Source organism: Aquarana catesbeiana, linkage group LG11 (assembly GCF_042186555.1).
Source record: "Aquarana catesbeiana isolate 2022-GZ linkage group LG11, ASM4218655v1, whole genome shotgun sequence".
NCBI classification, from domain to species: Eukaryota; Metazoa; Chordata; class Amphibia; order Anura; family Ranidae; genus Aquarana; species Aquarana catesbeiana.
In genome coordinates, this window is record NC_133334.1 from 261,138,254 (window position 1) to 261,157,263 (window position 19,010).

Sequence of the window (19,010 nt, forward strand, 5' to 3'; positions counted from 1 at the left end):
TCCGAGTCTGAGAGATGCCGAATCCGCTGACAGTTTATTTTTGTCTCAGATTCCAGATTAGTGGAATCCATCAATTCAGACCAAATGTGTCTCATTACTTTTCTCCAATAAGAATCACTACTGAGGCCACATGTCCAATGGAAAGCAAGATCCCAGTGTTGTGTGACATTAGAGAATAAAGAAGAGAGCAGTTTTACTGTACTGTCATTTTATATACAGATTAATGATCCAGTGCTGCATCCTCCTCCACTATCTGACAAGACACACACTGTCACCTTATATACAGATTACTGATCCAGCGCTGCTTCCTCCTCCACCATCTGACAAGACACACACTGTCACCTTATATACAGATTACTGATGCAGCACTGCTTTCTCCTCCACTATCTGACAAGACACACACTGTCACCTTATATACAGATTACTGATCCAGCACTGCTTCCTCCTCCACAATCTTACAAGACACACACTGTCACCTTATATAGAGATTACTGATCCAGCACTGCTTCCTCCTCCCTCTATCTGACAAGACACACACTATCACCTTATATACAAATTACTGATCCAGCACTGCTTCCTCCTCCACTATCTGACAAGACACACACTGTCACCTTATATACAGATTACTGATCCAGCATTGCTTCCTCCTCCATTATCTGACAAGACACATACTATCACCTTATATACAAATTACTGATCCAGCACTGCTTCCTCCTCCGCCATCTGACAAGACACATACTGTCACCTTATATACAAATTACTGATCAAGCGCTGCTTCCTCCTCCGTTATCTGACAAGACACACACTGTCACCTTATATACGGATTACTGATGATCAGTGACCTGTTGAAAATCTTGTGTAGAAGATGTCACTGAATACTTCATAAAGTCTTGTCAGAAAATAATAACGGGTCATAAAGTCATGACTTAATAAGTAAACACAAGAAGTTGGATGTAAAAATGCATTTTTTTATTCCATAGATAGGACTGCAGCTTTTTAGTGATATTGAACATTAAAAACTTCCCCAGTTAGCCATTACAATATTTAAATACAAACAGAGGTCTTAGCTTGGCTACATGAGCAGACAGATGGGAAAGCCATACAGTAGTGACATAAAAGTGTATAGTGAGGTTCATGTTCTAATATACAGGATCCCCCTACTATAAGAATAAACATCATACAAAGATCTGACATGCCTAAAATATCGACACAGGTGAAAAATCTGATACAACAGGAACAATGATAAAAATATACTATATGGCTGATAACATTTCAGGATGAACAACGATGACTAACAGCACGGCCAGAGAGTCATTGCTTCTTCCTGTCAAATCAAAGATAAAAGTTTATCAATAACAGAAATAAAAATATTGAAACATTTTAACCAAATTCATTCCAAGTTGAGCATGGCCCTTCCTCCTTTTTTAAGCACAACTATTGGTCCTCAGGAGACGTCCTGCTCATCTTGCATTTCCAAAGTTTGTGACTGGCTCACTTTAACTGCAGTGGAGAAAAGTGAAATCTCTACTCTCTGCTGTCTGACAGGGATATATACAGTATCTCACAAAAGTGAGTACACCCCTCACATTTCTGTAAATATTTTATTCTATCTTTTCATGTGACGACACTGAAGAAATGACACTTTGCTACAATGTAAAGTAGTGAGTGTACAGCTTGTATAACAGTGTAAATTTGCTGTCCCCTCAAAATAACTCAACACACAGCCATTAATGTCTAAACCGCTGGCAACAAAAGTGAGTACACCCCTAAGTGAAAATGTCCAAATTGGGCCCAAAATGTCAGTATTTTGTGTGGCCACCATTATTTTCCAGGTAACAACAAAGCCTGGGGAATGCCCAGGAAAAAACCCAAGCCTATTTACCAACCAGCTCGCAGACAACCGAATTAACCTGTCTAACAGTATGCATTAAAAACAGGAGTTTAGTCCGCACACATTTGCAAACGCATGCGTAAGCCACAGAGCCTCGTCACAGCACCCTGGTATCTGTGGTCCTAACACTAAAATATGAGTGTCCCCACAGTGGAGGCACATGCATTCTGATGGATAGATGAGGGCAGGTGGCTGAAGGAGAGCCTACCCCTTCCTAAAGGTGCAGGAGCACACCAAACACCCAGCAAAAAGCACAATGGCTCCAAAGGTTTGGTGCGTTGCTGGACCAATACAAACACCAACGTGATAACAAAAAACTTGCCACCGCCCTCATCTATAGCTGGCTATTGCAGTAAGCACCATTATTTTCCAGCACTGCCTTAACCCTCTTGGGCATGGAGTTCACCAGAGCTTCACAGGTTGCCACTGGAGTCCTCTTCCAATCCTCCATGACGACATCATGGAGCTGGTGGATGTTGGAGACCTTGCGCTCCGCCACCTTCTGTTTGAGGATGACCCACAGATGCTCAATAGGGTTTAGGTCTGGAGACATGCTTGGCCGGTCCATCACCTTTACCCTCAGCTTCTTTAGCAAGGCAGTGGTTGCCTTGGAGGTGTGTTTGGGGTCGTTATCATGTTGGAATACTGCCCTGCGGCCCAGTCTCTGAAGGGAGGGGATCATGCTCTGCTTCAGTATGTCACAGCACATGTTGGCATTCATGATTCCCTCAATGAACTGTAGCTCCCCAGTGCCGGCAGCACTCATGCAGCCCCAGACCATGACACTCCCACCACCATGCTTGACTGTAGGCAAAACACACTTGTCTTTGTACTCTTCACCTGGTTGCCGCGACACACGCTTGACACCATCCAGGGGCGTAACTAGAAATAGCAGGGCCCCATAGCAAAATGTTGTATGGGGCCCCCCTGCAAACAGCCCCCCCCCACAGCTGCCCTAGTGTCAATGCAGCGTGACCTGTGCCACATACAGCGTGACCTGTGCCCAATGCAGCGTGACCTGTGCCCAATGCAGCGTGACCTGTGCCCAATACAGCGTGACCTGTGCCCAATACAGCGTGACCTGTGCCCAATACAGCGTGACCTGTGCCCAATACAGCGTGACCTGTGCCCCATACAGCCTGGTCTGCCTGTGCCCCATACAGCCCCACCTATGCAGAGGAAGAGGCAAGCCACCCGGATCAGCAGAGAGCGGGATTGCCCGCTGTAATAGCTTTCATTTTAATTTCCTGTCTTCCCGGAGCTCGTCGTCACATAGCCCCACCTCTTGGCCCGACGCCTTTGATGACGTCACATGTCCCGCATTGGATCGGCGTTCTGTCTATCAAAGGCACCGGGCCAAAAGGTGGAGCTATGTGACGTGAGCCCCGGGAACACTGGAAGTTCTAATGAAAGCTCTTACATCGGGCAATTCAGCTCTCTGCTGATACGGACAGCTCGCCTCTTCCTTTCCTCTCTCTTCCCCTGGCTGGGAGACTGTGCCGGCGGTGCTCTTATCCTCACTGGGCCCCACTCGGCTGCGGGCCCCATAGCGCCCGCATGGGTCGCTATGGTGGTAGTTACGCCCCTGACACCATCTGAACTAAATAAGTTTATCTTGGTCACATCAGACCACAGGACATGGTTCCAGTAATCCATGTCCTTAGTCTGCTTGTCTTCAGCAAACTGTTTGCGGACTTTTTTGTGCATCATCATTAGAAGAGGCTTCCTTCTGGGACGACAGCCATGCAGAGCAATTTAACTCAGTGTGCGGTGTATGGTCTGAGCACTGACAGGCTGACCCCCCACCCCTTCAACCTCTGCAGCAATGCTGGCAGCACTCATACATCTATTTCCCAAAGACAACCTCTGGATATGGTGCTGAGCACATGCACTCAACTTCTTTGGTTGACCATGGCGAGGCCTGTTCTGAGTGGAACCTGACCAGACAGAAACTGGCCCATACCTTGTTTAGTGCAGTTCACAATTGTGAACAATTAGTGCAGTGGACAATTGCATTGCACTGGTGCAGACCCAGGGTCCCTTGGGATCAGATTTTGAAATGTATGGCTGCCATTCAAATGGAAAGGGTTCATCATACCATTATGGACACTATGCCAATTTATACCTGAAAATGGGAGCTTTGGTCAGTCTATGGCTTTGTGAGTGTATGGACTCATAGCTTGTGAGATACTAGCAATTCTGCAGGTATTGTTTTGGTACCCTTATAGTTTTTTCTTTTCATTTTCTGCGTATTTTCTTTTCTTTGATGTATTTCTATTGTTTTCATTCTCTACTTTATGTTTGGTTATTGATAAGTAACTCTTGTACTTTACCTTCTGACTAAGGCTCAACTAAGAACTATGGCCATGGTATTAGATATACACAGTTTGTTCTTGAGGAAGAACCCCCTGCAGAGCCATTGGACATATTTTGGACTGCTTCTTACTATCCTAGAGATGTTTGATATGACCCTTGTTTTGTACAAGTTTTTGTATGTGATTTCCTTGTTGTTTGTTTTTTTTTTTTATTCTACAATAAAAATAACCATTGGTATTAAAAAAACAAATCACCAGAATGCGTCCAGCGTTAATAATAACTCAGTGACCCATACCTGAAATAAAACTCAACTACGCCCCACCCTTTGTGCACAGGAGCCATTGTGAAATCGGCGATACATTCGTGTGTGAATCCGACTGGTGGCTTTCCGTTATAGACAAAGGGGCTTGTCTTCTGTTTGAGCTTGGCGCACACATTGTATGTTTTACCTCCTGCAAGAATGGATGAAGGTGAGTTACAACAGGGAGAAAAATGCAGGTGTTTATGTTCTTGTTATGAGGTGACAACTGTCTTGGAATTGTGCTCCTGTGTTGTCATCCTAACACATTCCCCCTGATGAAGACTACAAGCTGTCATGCTGACACAAATCATACAGGAATGGTCCTTTCTTTTTATTATCAGGAAGCTTCTCCAGAACAATGACGCTCCATATAGACAGGATGTGATTGAAGGAGGCAATAGGAGATCAGCAGCACCAGATGGGCAAAAAGGATGAAAAAAAAAGGTGAAACAATATTTTCAGAAAAAATTGCAATGGTTTATGATATTATAAAGGGAGAGCAAAAAAGATCTAATAGATAGTCCTTCGAGCTTAAGCAGCGCTAAAACATTTAAAACACAATAAATCAATCAATAGTGATGTGAATCTAGGTGAGAAGTAGTTCGGAATATTTGTGTGACAGTTCATATGGAAAACATCAGCTGTTTGAACGTTCGACCATCACCACACCAAGTGATTTCACTCCCTTAGGAGTTGCACTCACCAAATTCCCAATTAACAAGCGCCTTTGCATATAATATGCCTTTACGATCGCTGGCGAATGATTGAAGAAACAGCTGGGGGATCTGCGGGATCATCCAACTGTTTTAAAAATTCTGGTCAGGAGATCTCTCAGTTCATATTCCAGTGGCCCGAGCTGATTAAAAGGTTTTGGCTTGCTTAAACTGAGCAAATCATAGAGCCAGAACGTCTGATATCCTTTGGTTGATCGTTATTGGAGATCCGGGCAGATGTCCTTTAGGCAGCCATCGTAAAGGCATAATATATGCAAAGACGCTTGTTAACCTCCCTGGCGGTATGATTATTTCAGATTTTTGATGCTCAAAGGGGTACATTGTTTTGCATGGAAATTTGGCATTTTATATTGTAGGCCTGTAATTCTTAGGAATAACAAACACACTTAAATTTGTCCAAACAAGAGTTTAGTAGGCATCCCAGGTATGATAAAGTTTGAAACAAAAAATCATAAATTATAATATAATAAATAACTATAAATAATTATAACAAATAATAATATAATAATAATAAAAATTATTCAATAACGTAATCAAATCAAAAACAATGAAATTTGCTCATTGGCAGAATTGTCGCTGTCATTACTTTCAGTGTTTGATGACGGATCTCCCCACAAATCACTATTGCTCAATTCTGCAAGTGATTCTAATTTATTATCGCTGTTTTCTAGCTGGTCTAAAACAGCTTTTGATGTAAAGGGACGTTTTTTGGTTGCTATGGACAATCTCCAGTTTCCAGGCAGAAAGAACAGTATTTATAATATAAATACTGGACAAAGCATTAGGGACAAAAGGGATGTGAAATAATGTGATACAGTAATGTAATCTGTAAGATTACAGTGTGCTGTATGTGTTATGTGTTTTTCACTTTTTGAATTTGGCACCGTGCTCCTTACCCGTGCATCGCATCGCTCGCAGGGAACGGATTTTGGCACTATGATAGATCCAGAGTACATGGCTCGCACACATAGCGGGAGGACATTGCAGGATCCTGGGGACAAGGTAAGTAACTTTGCCTGGATCCTGCAATGCGATCCCGAGTGTGGCTCGGGGGTTACCGCTTTTGGTAATGAAAATTCACCCCGAGCCACACTCGGGAATACCTCTAGGGAGGTTAATTGGGAATTTGGTGAGTGCAACTCCTAAGGGAGCGGAATCACTTGATGTGGTGATCGTCGAATGTTCAAACAGCTGATGTTTTCCATATGAACTGTCACACAAATATTCCGAACTATTTCTCACCTGGATTCACATCACTATTGATTGATTTATTGTGTTTTATAAGTTTTAGCGCTGCTTAAAGTGATTGTAAGGGTTTGTTTTAAAAAAGAAAAAAAATAACAAACATGTCATACTTACCTCCACTGTGCAGCTCGTTTTGCACAGAGTGGCCCCGAACCTCGTCTTCTGGGGTCCCCTGTCGGCTCTCGCGGCTCCTTCCCACATCAGGTAACCCCCTGCGAGAAGCGCTCTCCTGGGGGATTACTTTGTGGGCTCGCTCCTGAGTCCAGCATTCGGCATCCATAGCCATTGGATTTGATTGACAGCAGCGGAGCCAATGGCTGCGCTGCTATCAATCTATCCAATCAGTACTAAATATAAAATTGATGCGCATACATGTGAATAAAATAAATAAATAATTCACATGTATGCATTTTTTATTTTTATTTATTTTATTCACATGTATGCATTTTTTATTCCTGGATTTAAGCTTAGTCGCAGCAGCATATTGTGCACTATTTATTTAAAGCGCATCAATTTAATATTTAGTACTATTTGTTTGGTTATCTGATCACCCTATATTGATAGCAGCTTTAATTTACTGATTTTTTCATAGCACTAACTATATTGGTATATATATATATTTTTAAGCACAATTTATTTATATCACACATATCTATCCACATCAGCGCTTGGTTTTTATTCATTTTTTTTAGAATCTATCCAATCAAGAGCTGAGAACCCCGGGCAGAGAGACAGCGTGTCCCCATTGGGTCAAGTTCAAGGGCTCAGGTAAGTAAAACGGGGGGGGCTGGGGGGCCGGTCACTGCCAGGTGTTTTTTCAGGATGCATCCAGGTGAAAAAACACGTAGGTTTACAACCCCTTTGAGCTTGAAGGACTATCTATATTAGATCTTTTTTGCTCACCCTTTATAATGTCTTGTATTAATATAGCAGCTGCTTAGCTTAATTGGGATTAATTTTATACCTAAGCGCAGGAAAAGTGACCTTGTTTACTTCTATTTAATGGTTTATAATACACTTTAGCATACTAAGGGCGGGATTTATTAAAACTGGTGCACACAGGACCTGTTGCAGTTGTGCATAGTAGCCAATCAGCTTCCAACTTCAGCTTGTTCAATTAAGCTTTGGCAATAAAACCTAGAAGCCGATTGGTTACTATGCACAGCTGCACCAGATTCTGTGTGCATCAGTTTTAGTAAATCTCCCCCAAAAATGTCATCTAGTTAAAACTGAAGTTGATCTGCTTAGATTTTTTCCTTCTTTGGTTCCCACTTCTCCTCTTATCAAGAATTTTAAACAAAACCTTTCCATTTTCATTACATACCCTAGTCATAGCTCCCAACTATCCCTGATTTGGAGGGACTGTCCCTGATATGGAGCAATGTCCCTCTGTCCCTCTGTTCCCCTCAGTTGTCCCTCATTTTGGTCTGATCCATATAGCTGTATATAAAATGCACTTTTTATCTTTCAAAAAGTGTTTCCCAGTGCTAAACCTTTCATCCAAATTCTAAATTGCTGCATTTGTAAATTTTAAAAGCCAATACAAAGGAATAGTAGTGGTAAAAAAAAGCCCTTGTGGATTTAATTAACCTTTTTTGGTTAATTCTCCTTTAAGGGTGTGGCAGGGGGTGTGTCCTATGCCTACATACGTTTGCTAGTAGGTGTCCCTTATTTCCATCTCAAAATGTTGGGAGGTATGCCCTATTTTTGATATCATCATGGGGTCTTTCCGCTTCCATATGCAATGAAAGCAGATCAGGGCTGGTGGGAGGGGCCGGCAGGGGGCTGTACATGGCTTCATGAAAACATCACGGCGCCCCGCCCCAGTACTCCTCTCAAGAGCCCTCAGTGCTGATGTAAGCAGTGGGCTGGCTCTTGGGAGGAGTTATTCAAATATCAAAATGCGTTGATGGGTGGGTGTCAGTCTGGAGGAGTGGGCGTTCCTAGGCAGGCTGTATTTGCATGCACCCTGCCTTAGGTAACACCCACATGTGATGCTGAGCATCCATGATTAAAAGCACTGAAATCTAATAAATTAAAGAGGTGAGCCAGGCGCAGTCAGGACAAGGAGGAAAGAGCCTGATGATGCTCCACCAACCAGGAAATGAGGCGGGCTCGGTCTGACTTGCTGAATTAAGCTTCTAATGCACATTGTGAGAAGCTCACAGTGTGCAGTGAAATCAGAGTAAGCCATTTCAGTCCAGGACAGGAGCCGGTACAACTGTGCAAAAACAAAAAAAAATAAGGAATGGCACAGGAAAAGATCCAATAAGCGATGAGAGCAAGAATTCAGTGTTCATAAATGTAGATTAAAAGTCCATAAAATTCATAATTGAAAAAGGACAATACTAATGGCAGCTTCCCATTGAGTGTAGCAGTTACCTGTAAAAGACAAAAGGGAGAACAACAGGGGGCCCCAGATTTAGTGCACTTAGTCTGGCACCCCCTGTTGTTTCCTTTTATGCACAACAGTGTAAGACTGAAGGGAAGACCTGAGGTCAGATTTGAGGTTTTGTTCTACTTTAATACTCAAACCTTAAATTGCAATGTAAACTGAAAAGATTGTTCTTATACTGCAATGAGTGAATACGGAGTATATGGGAGCCCCAATCCATAGAGGATGTGGTATATTCACTGATATAGCTCCCCCCTGAGGTTTTGGGTCTCCCAGCATGTACTTCCCATCTCTGACTAACAAAGCGTGGCTTGGTTTCCAGATCTCCAATCAGATGGATCCAACCTTTCTAGAGGTCTGGTGTATACCATCTGCGACCTGTAGGGGGCGTGCTCGCTCTCACCTGCTGTGAAGTTGAACACGTAATGATCTTTGATGTCCTCATCCTCCGCATACTGTGAGAGGTGAATATTGGAGCTCTGAATTCCCTCCTTCCTACCATCCGGGAGAAAAATGTAACCTAGAGTGAAACTGGAACATAACAGAGATAATTAGTAATAAGAAGAGATGATAATTGTGTTCTGGCTGCTTGGCTGATCAATCCAATTCCAAACTAGTTCAGATTTACCCATAAAGACAGGCCAGCATGGCTCTCCACCATAATCTGCAATGAGTTCCTACACCAGAGCCTATATCTATACCGACGGTGTGCGCTACATGTACAACCGCCAACAAGTGTGTACCAGCACATAGGAGACCCCGGGGAAGGGGTGTACGGTCATCAGTGCTGTATCCTTAGTGTGACCAATTTATGATGTATGATGCTGCATTAATTAATTGTATAAAGTTATTCTATAATATTATCTATCTGTCTATCTACAGTGTAGATAGATAGATAGATAGATAGATAGATAGATAGATAGATAGATAGAGATCTATATATATAGATCTCTATCTATCTATCTATCTATATCTTTATATACATCTATATATAGATCTATATATATATATATATATATATATATATATATATATATATATATATATATATATATATAGATCTATATATATCTATATAGATCTATATATAGATCTATATATACCTATATCTATATATAGATATATATAGATATAGATCTATATCTATATATATCTATATAGCTATATATAAATCCAGCCATCCACCCATCCATCTATCCCATATGTTTACTTATTGGGAGGACCGTATACATTTCAGCATTGCCCAATAAACAGAATATTTATTAGAGTTAGGGACCTTGGATTGTAAGCTCCTTGAGGGTAGGGACTGATGTGAATGTACAATGTATATGTAAAGAGCTGCGTAAATTGATGGCACTACATAAGTACCTGAAATAAAAAATAAAATTACAGGTAGGAATGGAGGTGTGTGGAAACGGATAGGTCATAGAAAATGATCAGGTGTGTTGGTAGTTATAATTATAGAACATTACATACTACATAGAATATTATAGAACATGGTTCTCATATAACCACATCTTGGCATTAAGACATCTTAAAATGCATCTATATAATTAGATTTTTATTTTATGTTCTGTAGTTTCCCAGCCCTGATGAAGGGGGAGCATTGAGCCACCAAATCGCATTGATTTTTTCTTGCGATCGCCTGTGGAGCAAAATTCTTCTGGATTTACTGGACTTCCACTATAGTAAAATAAAAGAAAATAAACCATTGTAGACCCCGCCCTCCACACTTCCTAGTAAAATATCAGAGTAAGGGGTGATATAAAGAGGAGAAGAGGTAAGTTCAATATTATTTCTCACCCCTCCCCCACTCTTTACCCCTCTTCCCTTTCTTTCCCCCCCTCCACTCCCTCCCCTTCCTATACCCCCTCTCTCTCTTTCCCCCCCAACCCCATCTTACCCCCCCTCCTTCTCTTTCTCCCCCTCTTTTCTCTCCCTTCTTCTCTCTCGCCACCTTCATTTCTTTCCCTCTTCTATTTCTCCCCTCTTTTATCTCGCCTCTTCTCTCTCTCTCCCCTCTTCTCTCTCTCCCCCCCTCCCCCCCCCTTCTTTTCTCTCTCCCCTTCTTTTTCTCCCCTCCTCTCTCCCCTCACTTTTCTCTCCCCATTACCTTTCTCCCCCCTCATTTCTCCTCCCCCCTCTTTCACCTCCCCCCTTTTTTTCTTGCCCCCTCTTTTTTTTCTTTCCCCTCCCCCTCTATTTACCCCTCTTTATTTTCTCCCCCCTCTCCACTCTCTCCCCTTCCTATCCCCCTCACTCTCTTTCTTTCCCCCCCCTTTTTTCTCTTCCCTTTTCATTCTCCCCCCTCCTTTTCTCTCTCCCGTCCTCTCTCTCCCCCCTTTTTTTTCTCTCCCGTCTACCCTCTCCCCCCTCCTCTCTCACCCCCTTCTTTTCTTTCCCTATTTTCTTTCTCCCCTCACTTTTCCCTCCCCTTTCTCCCCCCCCCCCCCCTTTCCCCTTCTTTTTTCTCGCCCTACTCTTTTTTCTCTCTCTCCCCTTCCTCTCTCTTTACCTCTTTTCCCCTCTTCCCTTTCTCCCCCTCTCTACTTTCTCCTCTTCTTATCCCCCTCTCTCTTTCCCCCCACACCTCCATTTCACTCGCCCTCCTTTTTTTCTCTCCCCCTCTCTTCCCCCTTCTCTCTCTCTCTCTCCCCCTCTCCCCCTTTTTTCCCTTTACCCCTCATTTCTCTCTCTCCTCTTCTTTTTCTCCCCTCTCTTTTCTCTCCCCTCTTATCTCCCCCTTCCTCTCGCTCACCCCCTTCTTTTTTTTCCCTCTTTTCATTTTCACTTCTCTTTTCTATCCCCCTTCCCCTCTTTTCACTCCTCCCTCTCCCCCTCCCTCCCCCCTTCTCTCTCTCCCTCCTCCTTTTCTCTCTTCCTCCCCCTCTCTCTCCCCCCTTTTTTCTCTCCCCCTCTTTACTCTCTCCCCTTCTTTTTCTCTCCTCTTCTCTCTCCCTCCTCCTCTCTCACCCCCTTCTTTTATTTCCCCCTTTTCTTTCTCCCCTCACTTTTCTCTCCCCTTATCCCCCCTTTTATTCTTGCCCCCCCCCCTTTGCTTCTTTACCCCTCTTCCCTTTCTCTCCCCTTCATATCCCCCTCTCTCTTTCCCACACACCCCCATCTCACTTTCCCACCCCCTCCTTTTTTCTCTCTCCCTCTCTTCCCCCTTCTCTCTCCCCCCCTTTTTTCTCTCTCCCTCCCTTCTCCCCCCTTTTTTCTCTCTCCCCTCTTCTCTCTCCCTCCTTCTCTCTCAGCCCCTTCTTTTCTTCCCCCCATTTTCTTTTTCACCTCTGTTTTCTCTCCCACTTTCCCTCTTTTTTCTCCTCCCTCTCTCCCCCCCCCCCTTTTCTCCCCGTCTCTTTGAATATCTCAATAACAAATAAAACTTGTACAGTGCACAGTACGCTGGTTCTGAGTTCACATATTTGTAATCTCATCCCTCTAATTCTTCCAATAGATTGGAATTGGAACATGGACTTGCACTGTATATTCTTCTTATAGTTGTAGAAAATACACCCAGGGTGATATATAAGACCAAACAGGGGGGAAATTAAAGAGAAAGTAAACCCTGATAGGGTTAAAACCTGCAAAGGTAAAGCATAATGGGCTACTATGCATCACATAGTAGCCCATTATGTGTCACTTACCTGACACAGGAGCCTGCAGGCCCAGATTAAGAGCATCATGGGCCTGGTGCTAAGGATGTTGGTGGGCCTTTTTATGAAAATAAATAAAATGAAAACGCAAACAATTTTTTGTTAAATTTAAATTAAAGAGAGAGAGGGGGGTGAGAGAGAGAGAGAGAGAGAGAGAAAGGGGAATAGAGAGAGGGTGAAAGAGAGAGAGGGTGGTAGGGGGTGAAGGGGGTGAGTGAGAGAACAGGGTGAAAGAGAGGGGATGAGAGAGAGAGGGGGGTGGGAGTGAGGGGGTGAGTCTGTGGGGGGCACAGCATAGTACATTACACGGGGGGGGGGGGGGTATAGCACAGTACATCACATGGTTGGCACAACACATTACATGGTGGATACATGGATACAGCACATTTAATGGTGGGAACAGCACATTACGCGGTTGGCACTGCCCAATACAGCACATTACAAGGTAGGCACAGTACATTATATGGTGGGCACAGCACATGACATGGTTGGTACTGCACAACACAACACATTGCATGGTGGGCACAGCGCATGCACACAGTGGGCACAGGACCTTATATAGTGGGCACAGCACATGACATGGCAGGCACAGCTGAGCACATTACATGGTGGGCACTGGACATTACAAGTGGGCACTGCACAGAACATTATATGGTGGGCACAACACATTATATAGTGGGTACTGCACATAGCATGGTGGGCACTGCACAGCACATGACAAGGTGGGCACTGCATGACACAGCACAGCACATTACATTGTGAGCACAGCACATTAAATGGTGGACACTGCATATGACATGATGAGCCCTGCACACCACATTCCATTGTGGGTACTGCACGGCACATGCCATGGTAGACAATGTACAGCACATTACATGGTGAGTACAGCATATTACATGGTAGGCACTGCATGGTGCAGCACATGACATGGTGGGCACAACACAGCACATGACATGGTGAGCACTGCACAGCAATTTACATGATGGGCACTGCACATGACATGGTGGGCACTGCATGACACAGCACATTACATGGTGGGTACAGCGCATTACATGGTGGGCACTGCATGGCACAGCACATGACGTGGTGGGCACAGCGCATTACATGGTGGGCACTGAATGGCACATAAGATTACATGGTGGGCACAACACATTACATGGTGGGCACTGCATGGCATAGCACGTTTCATGGTGGGAAATGCAACTGCACATTACATGTTAGGAACTGCACATGACATGGTGGGCACTGTTGAACAGCACAGCACATTACACAGTGGGCACAACACACTACATGCTGGGCACAACACATGGCAGGGTGGGCACAGCATAGCACATGACATGGTGGGAAGTGCACATGACATGGTGGGCGCTGCACATTACACGGTGGGCACTGCACATTACATGGTGGGCACTGCACATTACATGGTGGGATCACTGTATGGCACAGCACATGACATGGTGGACACGTCAAATTACATAGCGGGCATTGCAAGGCACAGCCATGACATGGTGGGCATTGCACATGACATGGTTGGCACTGGATGGCACATCACATGACATGGTGGGCACTGCACATTACATGGTGGGCAATGCAAGGCACAGCACATGACATGGTGGGCACTGCAAGGCACAGCATGACATAGTGGGCACTGAACATCACATGAAGGGCAATGCAATGCACAGCACATGACATGGTCAGCACAGCGCATTACATGGTGGGCACTGCAATGTACAGCAAATTACATACTGGACACAGCAAATTACATGGGGGGCACTGCAAGGCACATGACATGACATGGTGGGCACAGCACATTACATGGGGGCACTGCAATGCACATGACATGGTGGGCACAGCACTTTACATAGTGGGCACTGCAATGCACATGACAGGACATGGTGGGCACAGCACATTACATAGTGGGCACTGCAATGCACATGACATGGTGGGCACTGGGCACAAGAGAGCACATTACATGGGGGAAGCAGCAGTCTGTCCCCTAGCACAATAATTACACAACATCCCCCTAACAAATGTACTGACCTTATCATAACAGTATGGGAGATGTCCTTCCTCCCGGGCTCCTGCTGGTTAGGACATCAGCGCCCCTCCCCCAGACATGGAGGATCTGTGTGAGTGAACAGATCCTGTGATAGGAGTCAGACATCGGCAGAGACAGGACTCGGCTGCACTGACTTGTCTCCTCCATGTGAGCACAGAGGGCTCCTCTTCCTTCAGGAAGGCACACAGGAATTGACAAGCCACTTCCATGGGCCTATATTGAGGGAGGGGCCTGGAGCTGCAGCTCCACCAGCCCCTATGTTAATCCGGCCCTGGGAGCCTGCTATGTCCCCGATTTCCTCACCGGCAGCGAGCGTCCATTCTTCACCCCTCTTCCTTCTGGGACCGCGAACTCCGGCTCTGTGACTGGCCGGAGTCACGTGACGTCACTGCCGCGCATGTGCGCGAGAGCCGCCACCCAGCTTGAAACAGCACAGCGTGCCCTTTCAAGAGTGCGCATGCGCCGAATACATTGGCGCATGCGCAGAAGAACTCGTCGTACGGGGAAATAGTAAATATCTCCTAAACCGTGTAGGTTTAGGAGATATTTCAAGCACCTACAGGTAAACCTTAATCTAGGCTTATCTGCAGGTGGAAGTGGTCTGTAAGGGTTTACAACCACTTTAAATCCTAATTGGGAAAATAACTTCACTGACGTCAAAGAATTAGAAGAAAGAATCCGAGCCGGCAACTGGAATTCCTGAATGTCGGCTGATTTCTACTTACTGTCTTGTAGTCTGAGGAATGCTGACCACGTTCAGATGTACAAATTCTCCCGTCTATGGGGACAAACATCAGAGAGAACCAAGTCATCATTACAATCTACAACAGAATTATATAACATTTCCTGTACATTGTATCAGGGACAGCTGAGTGGATGGAACTGGTGTCATCTCTCACTTTATCAACCCAGGTCTATAAGTTTTTGTCATTTGTCACTTTACACTTCCATAGTCCTCGGTCTGTATCATTTCTCATTTTATCTACCCATGTCTGTCTGCCTACGTTCTCAGTCCCTCAGTCTGTCATCTGTCACTTTATTCATGCGTGTCAGTTTGTGTCATCCATCTATCATCTATCTATTTATCCATGACTGTCTTCCTGCATTATTAATCATTCTATCCATCCATGTCTGTCAGTCTGTGTCATTAAGATTATTCAGAAAATGTCATCTATTACTTTGCCTATCTTTATCTCTCAGCTTGAATCATCTATCACTTTACCTAACTTTGTCAGATAGTTTCTGTCATCTATCACTCTGTCCATTCATGTCTCTAGGTTTGTATCATCTATCACTCTGTCCATTCATGTCTCTAGGTTTGTATCATCTATCACTCTGTCCATTCATGTCTCTAGGTGTGTGTCATCTGTCACTCTGTCCATTCATGTCTCTAGGTTTGTGTCATCTGTCACTCTGTCCATTCTTGTCTCTAGGTTTGTGTCATCTGTCACTCTGTCCTTTCATGTCTCTAGGTTTGTGTCATCTATCACTCTGTCCATTCATGTCTCTAGGTTTGTGTCATCTATCACTCTGTCCATTCATGTCTCTAGGTGTGTGTCATCTGTCACTCTGTCCATTCATGTCTCTAGGTTTGTGTCATCTGTCACTCTGTCCATTCTTGTCTCTAGGTTTGTGTCATCTGTCACTCTGTCCATTCTTGTCTCTAGGTGTGTGTCATCTGTCACTCTGTCCATTCATGGCTCTAGGTTTGTGTCATCTGTCACTCTGTCCATTCTTGTCTCTAGGTGTGTGTCATCTATCACTCTGTCCATTCATGTCTATAGGTTTGTGTCATAGGCATGCGCAATGCGTGTGCCAGGTGTGCCTGGGCACACCCTCATCCTGGAGTTGGCAACCCATCAATTGTGGGCAGGTGACAGGTAAGCTGCGTTCCTTACTTGCTGACCCCCAGAACCTGGACAGGATAGGTGGCTGGAGTGGAAATTAAGGGACCGATCTGTATTTTCTTCTGCAGCAGCTGAAAGTAGGCTTCTCCTCCTCTTCCTCTCGCCGATATTTAGCTGCCACGGGAGGAAAATACAGGAGATTGGTACCAATGTATGCCACCCCTCTTGTCCCAGTTCCTTTTCTTTCTGCTGCCCAGGTCCCCCTGTGTGCTCACCTGCATTACCCCCCCCCCCCCCCCATTGTGTTAGGATGACGAGTGGGGAAGAGGCCGGTTAATATGTCACAAAGGCATATGTGTTGGAGCTTTGAGGTGCACATCCTAATACAATAGGCTGCGCACACCTATGGTTTGTGTCATCTGTCACTCTGACCATTCATGTCTCTAGGTTTGTCTCATCTGTCACTCATTCCATTCATGTCTCTAGGTTTGTGTCATCTGTCACTCTGACCATTCATGTCTCTAGGTTTGTGTCATCTGTCACTCTGACCATTCATGTCTCTAGGTTTGTGTCATCTGTCACTCTGACCATTCATGTCTCTAGGTTTGTGTCATCTGTCACTCTGACCATTCATGTCTCTAGGTTTGTGTCATCTGTCACTCTGTCCATTCATGTCTCTAGGTTTGTATCATCTATCACTCTGTCCATTCATGTCTCTAGGTTTGTATCATCTATCACTCTGTCCATTCATGTCTCTAGGTTTGTATCATCTATCACTCTGTCCATTCATGTCTCTAGGTTTGTATCATCTATCACTCTGTCCATTCATGTCTCTAGGTTTGTATCATCTATCACTCTGTCCATTCATGTCTCTAGGTTTGTGTCATCTGTCACTCTGTCCATTCATGTCTCTAGGTTTGTGTCATCTGTCACTCTGACCATTCATGTCTCTAGGTTTGTGTCATCTGTCACTCTGTCCATTCATGTCTCTAGGTTTGTGTCATCTGTCACTCTGTCCATTCATGTCTCTAGGTTTGTGTCATCTGTCACTCTGACCATTCATGTCTCTAGGTTTGTGTCATCTGTCACTCTGACCATTCATGTCTCCAGGTTTGTTTCATCTGTCACTTTATCCACCCATGGCTCTCAATTTGTGTCAAATGTCATTCTTTCCATTCATGTCCATAGATTTGTGTCATCTGTCACTTCATCCATGCCTCTCTTCCTCCTCATACTATTTCACATACCTCAAACACGATCAAAAACATGATATATCGGTGGAATTCTGCCCAGTTTCTCAGACCTATAAAATTAGGAACATAATGTTACATTACCAATTCTAGGAAATATCTCATTTATTCTGGCACTTTTACTATGCCTGGTTTTCCTAGTGTGTAAAATATTACAGGATAATTCCACTCCATATTAAAATTGCATTTCATTTTCGGGGATCCTCAATGGCCATACCAACCCAACACAACTCTATTTATTATCCAAGATTATGTCCATATTATAGTGTCACTCTCTATAATATAATCTCTATAATATGCAATAAAGCACTTACTAGACAGACCAGCTGTGAGAGCGATAGTTTATGATGTGGGGGGGATGAAGAGATGAGTTACTACAGGGAAATCTCCCCATTGTGGGAGGGGCAGAGACACAAACTACAGCAGGGAAATCTCCCCATTGTGGGAGGGGCAGAGACACAAACTACAGCAGGGAAATCTCCCCATTGTGGGAGGGGCAGAGACACAAACTACTGCAGGGAAATCTCCCCATTGTGGGAGGGGCAGAGACACAAACTACTGCAGGGAAATCTCCCCATTGTGGGAGGGGCAGAGACACAAACTACTGCAGGAAATCTCACCGTTGTGGGAGGGGCAGAGACACAAACTAGACATGTGCAATTTGTTTCGGCCTGAATGTAAATTTGGACTAGCTTTTGGTTATTTGTTATTGAAATGTGTTTAATTCCATTTTGTTTATTCGTTTTCTAACAAATTCCAAATTTTCAGAACAATAGAAATTCAGGTCATTCTAAAAATGGTCGACTGATTCAAATTTTGTGTGAAGTATAGCTGGTTGTTAAGGAGCGGGCCGGGAAGCTTCCCCCACTGATAGATGAATGTAAACATAAAAATGACGGCAATGAAAAATGCAGAAGGAAAACAGCGTGGCTTCCCCACCCCTATCCATACCGGGCCCTGTGGATCTGGTATTGATTTTAAGGGGAACCCCACGCCAATTTTCTTTTTAGAAAATGGCATGGCGTCCCCCTGAAAAAATCCATACCAGAGCCTTATCCAAGCATGCAGCCTGGCAGGCCAGGTAAGGTGGGGGGGGGGCAAGCGAACGCCCTCTCCCCCGAACCATACCAGGCCACGTGTCCTCAATGTGCAGGGATGGTCCCCGCCTCCCTGTGACATCATCGACCCAGCATGCCCCGCTCAATGATGTCACAAGGGGGCGGGTTCAGCCAGTGACATCATCGGCAGCCCCGCCCCTACGTTATTTAACCACTTCAGCCCCGGAAGAATTTATCCCCTTCCTGACCAGAGCA

General features: G+C 44.5%; 1 protein-coding gene across 7 annotated transcripts in view; it reads right to left on the reverse strand.

The window, feature by feature from the left end:
* Positions 1-947: 947 nt before the first annotated feature.
* LOC141112725 (uncharacterized) overlaps positions 948-19,010 on the reverse strand; it is a 62,437-nt gene continuing 44,374 nt past the window's right edge. For all 7 annotated transcript variants that reach the window (XM_073605753.1, XM_073605747.1, XM_073605748.1 and 4 more), the window contains 5 exons: positions 17,695-17,750; positions 15,326-15,378; positions 9,286-9,413; positions 4,503-4,659; positions 948-1,324 (listed from right to left, as the gene is read on the reverse strand). In XM_073605753.1, the coding sequence (XP_073461854.1) occupies positions 1,312-1,324; positions 4,503-4,659; positions 9,286-9,413; positions 15,326-15,378; positions 17,695-17,750 (407 nt within the window). In that variant the 3' untranslated portion in view covers positions 948-1,311. The remainder of the gene's footprint in view (positions 1,325-4,502; positions 4,660-9,285; positions 9,414-15,325; positions 15,379-17,694; positions 17,751-19,010) is intronic.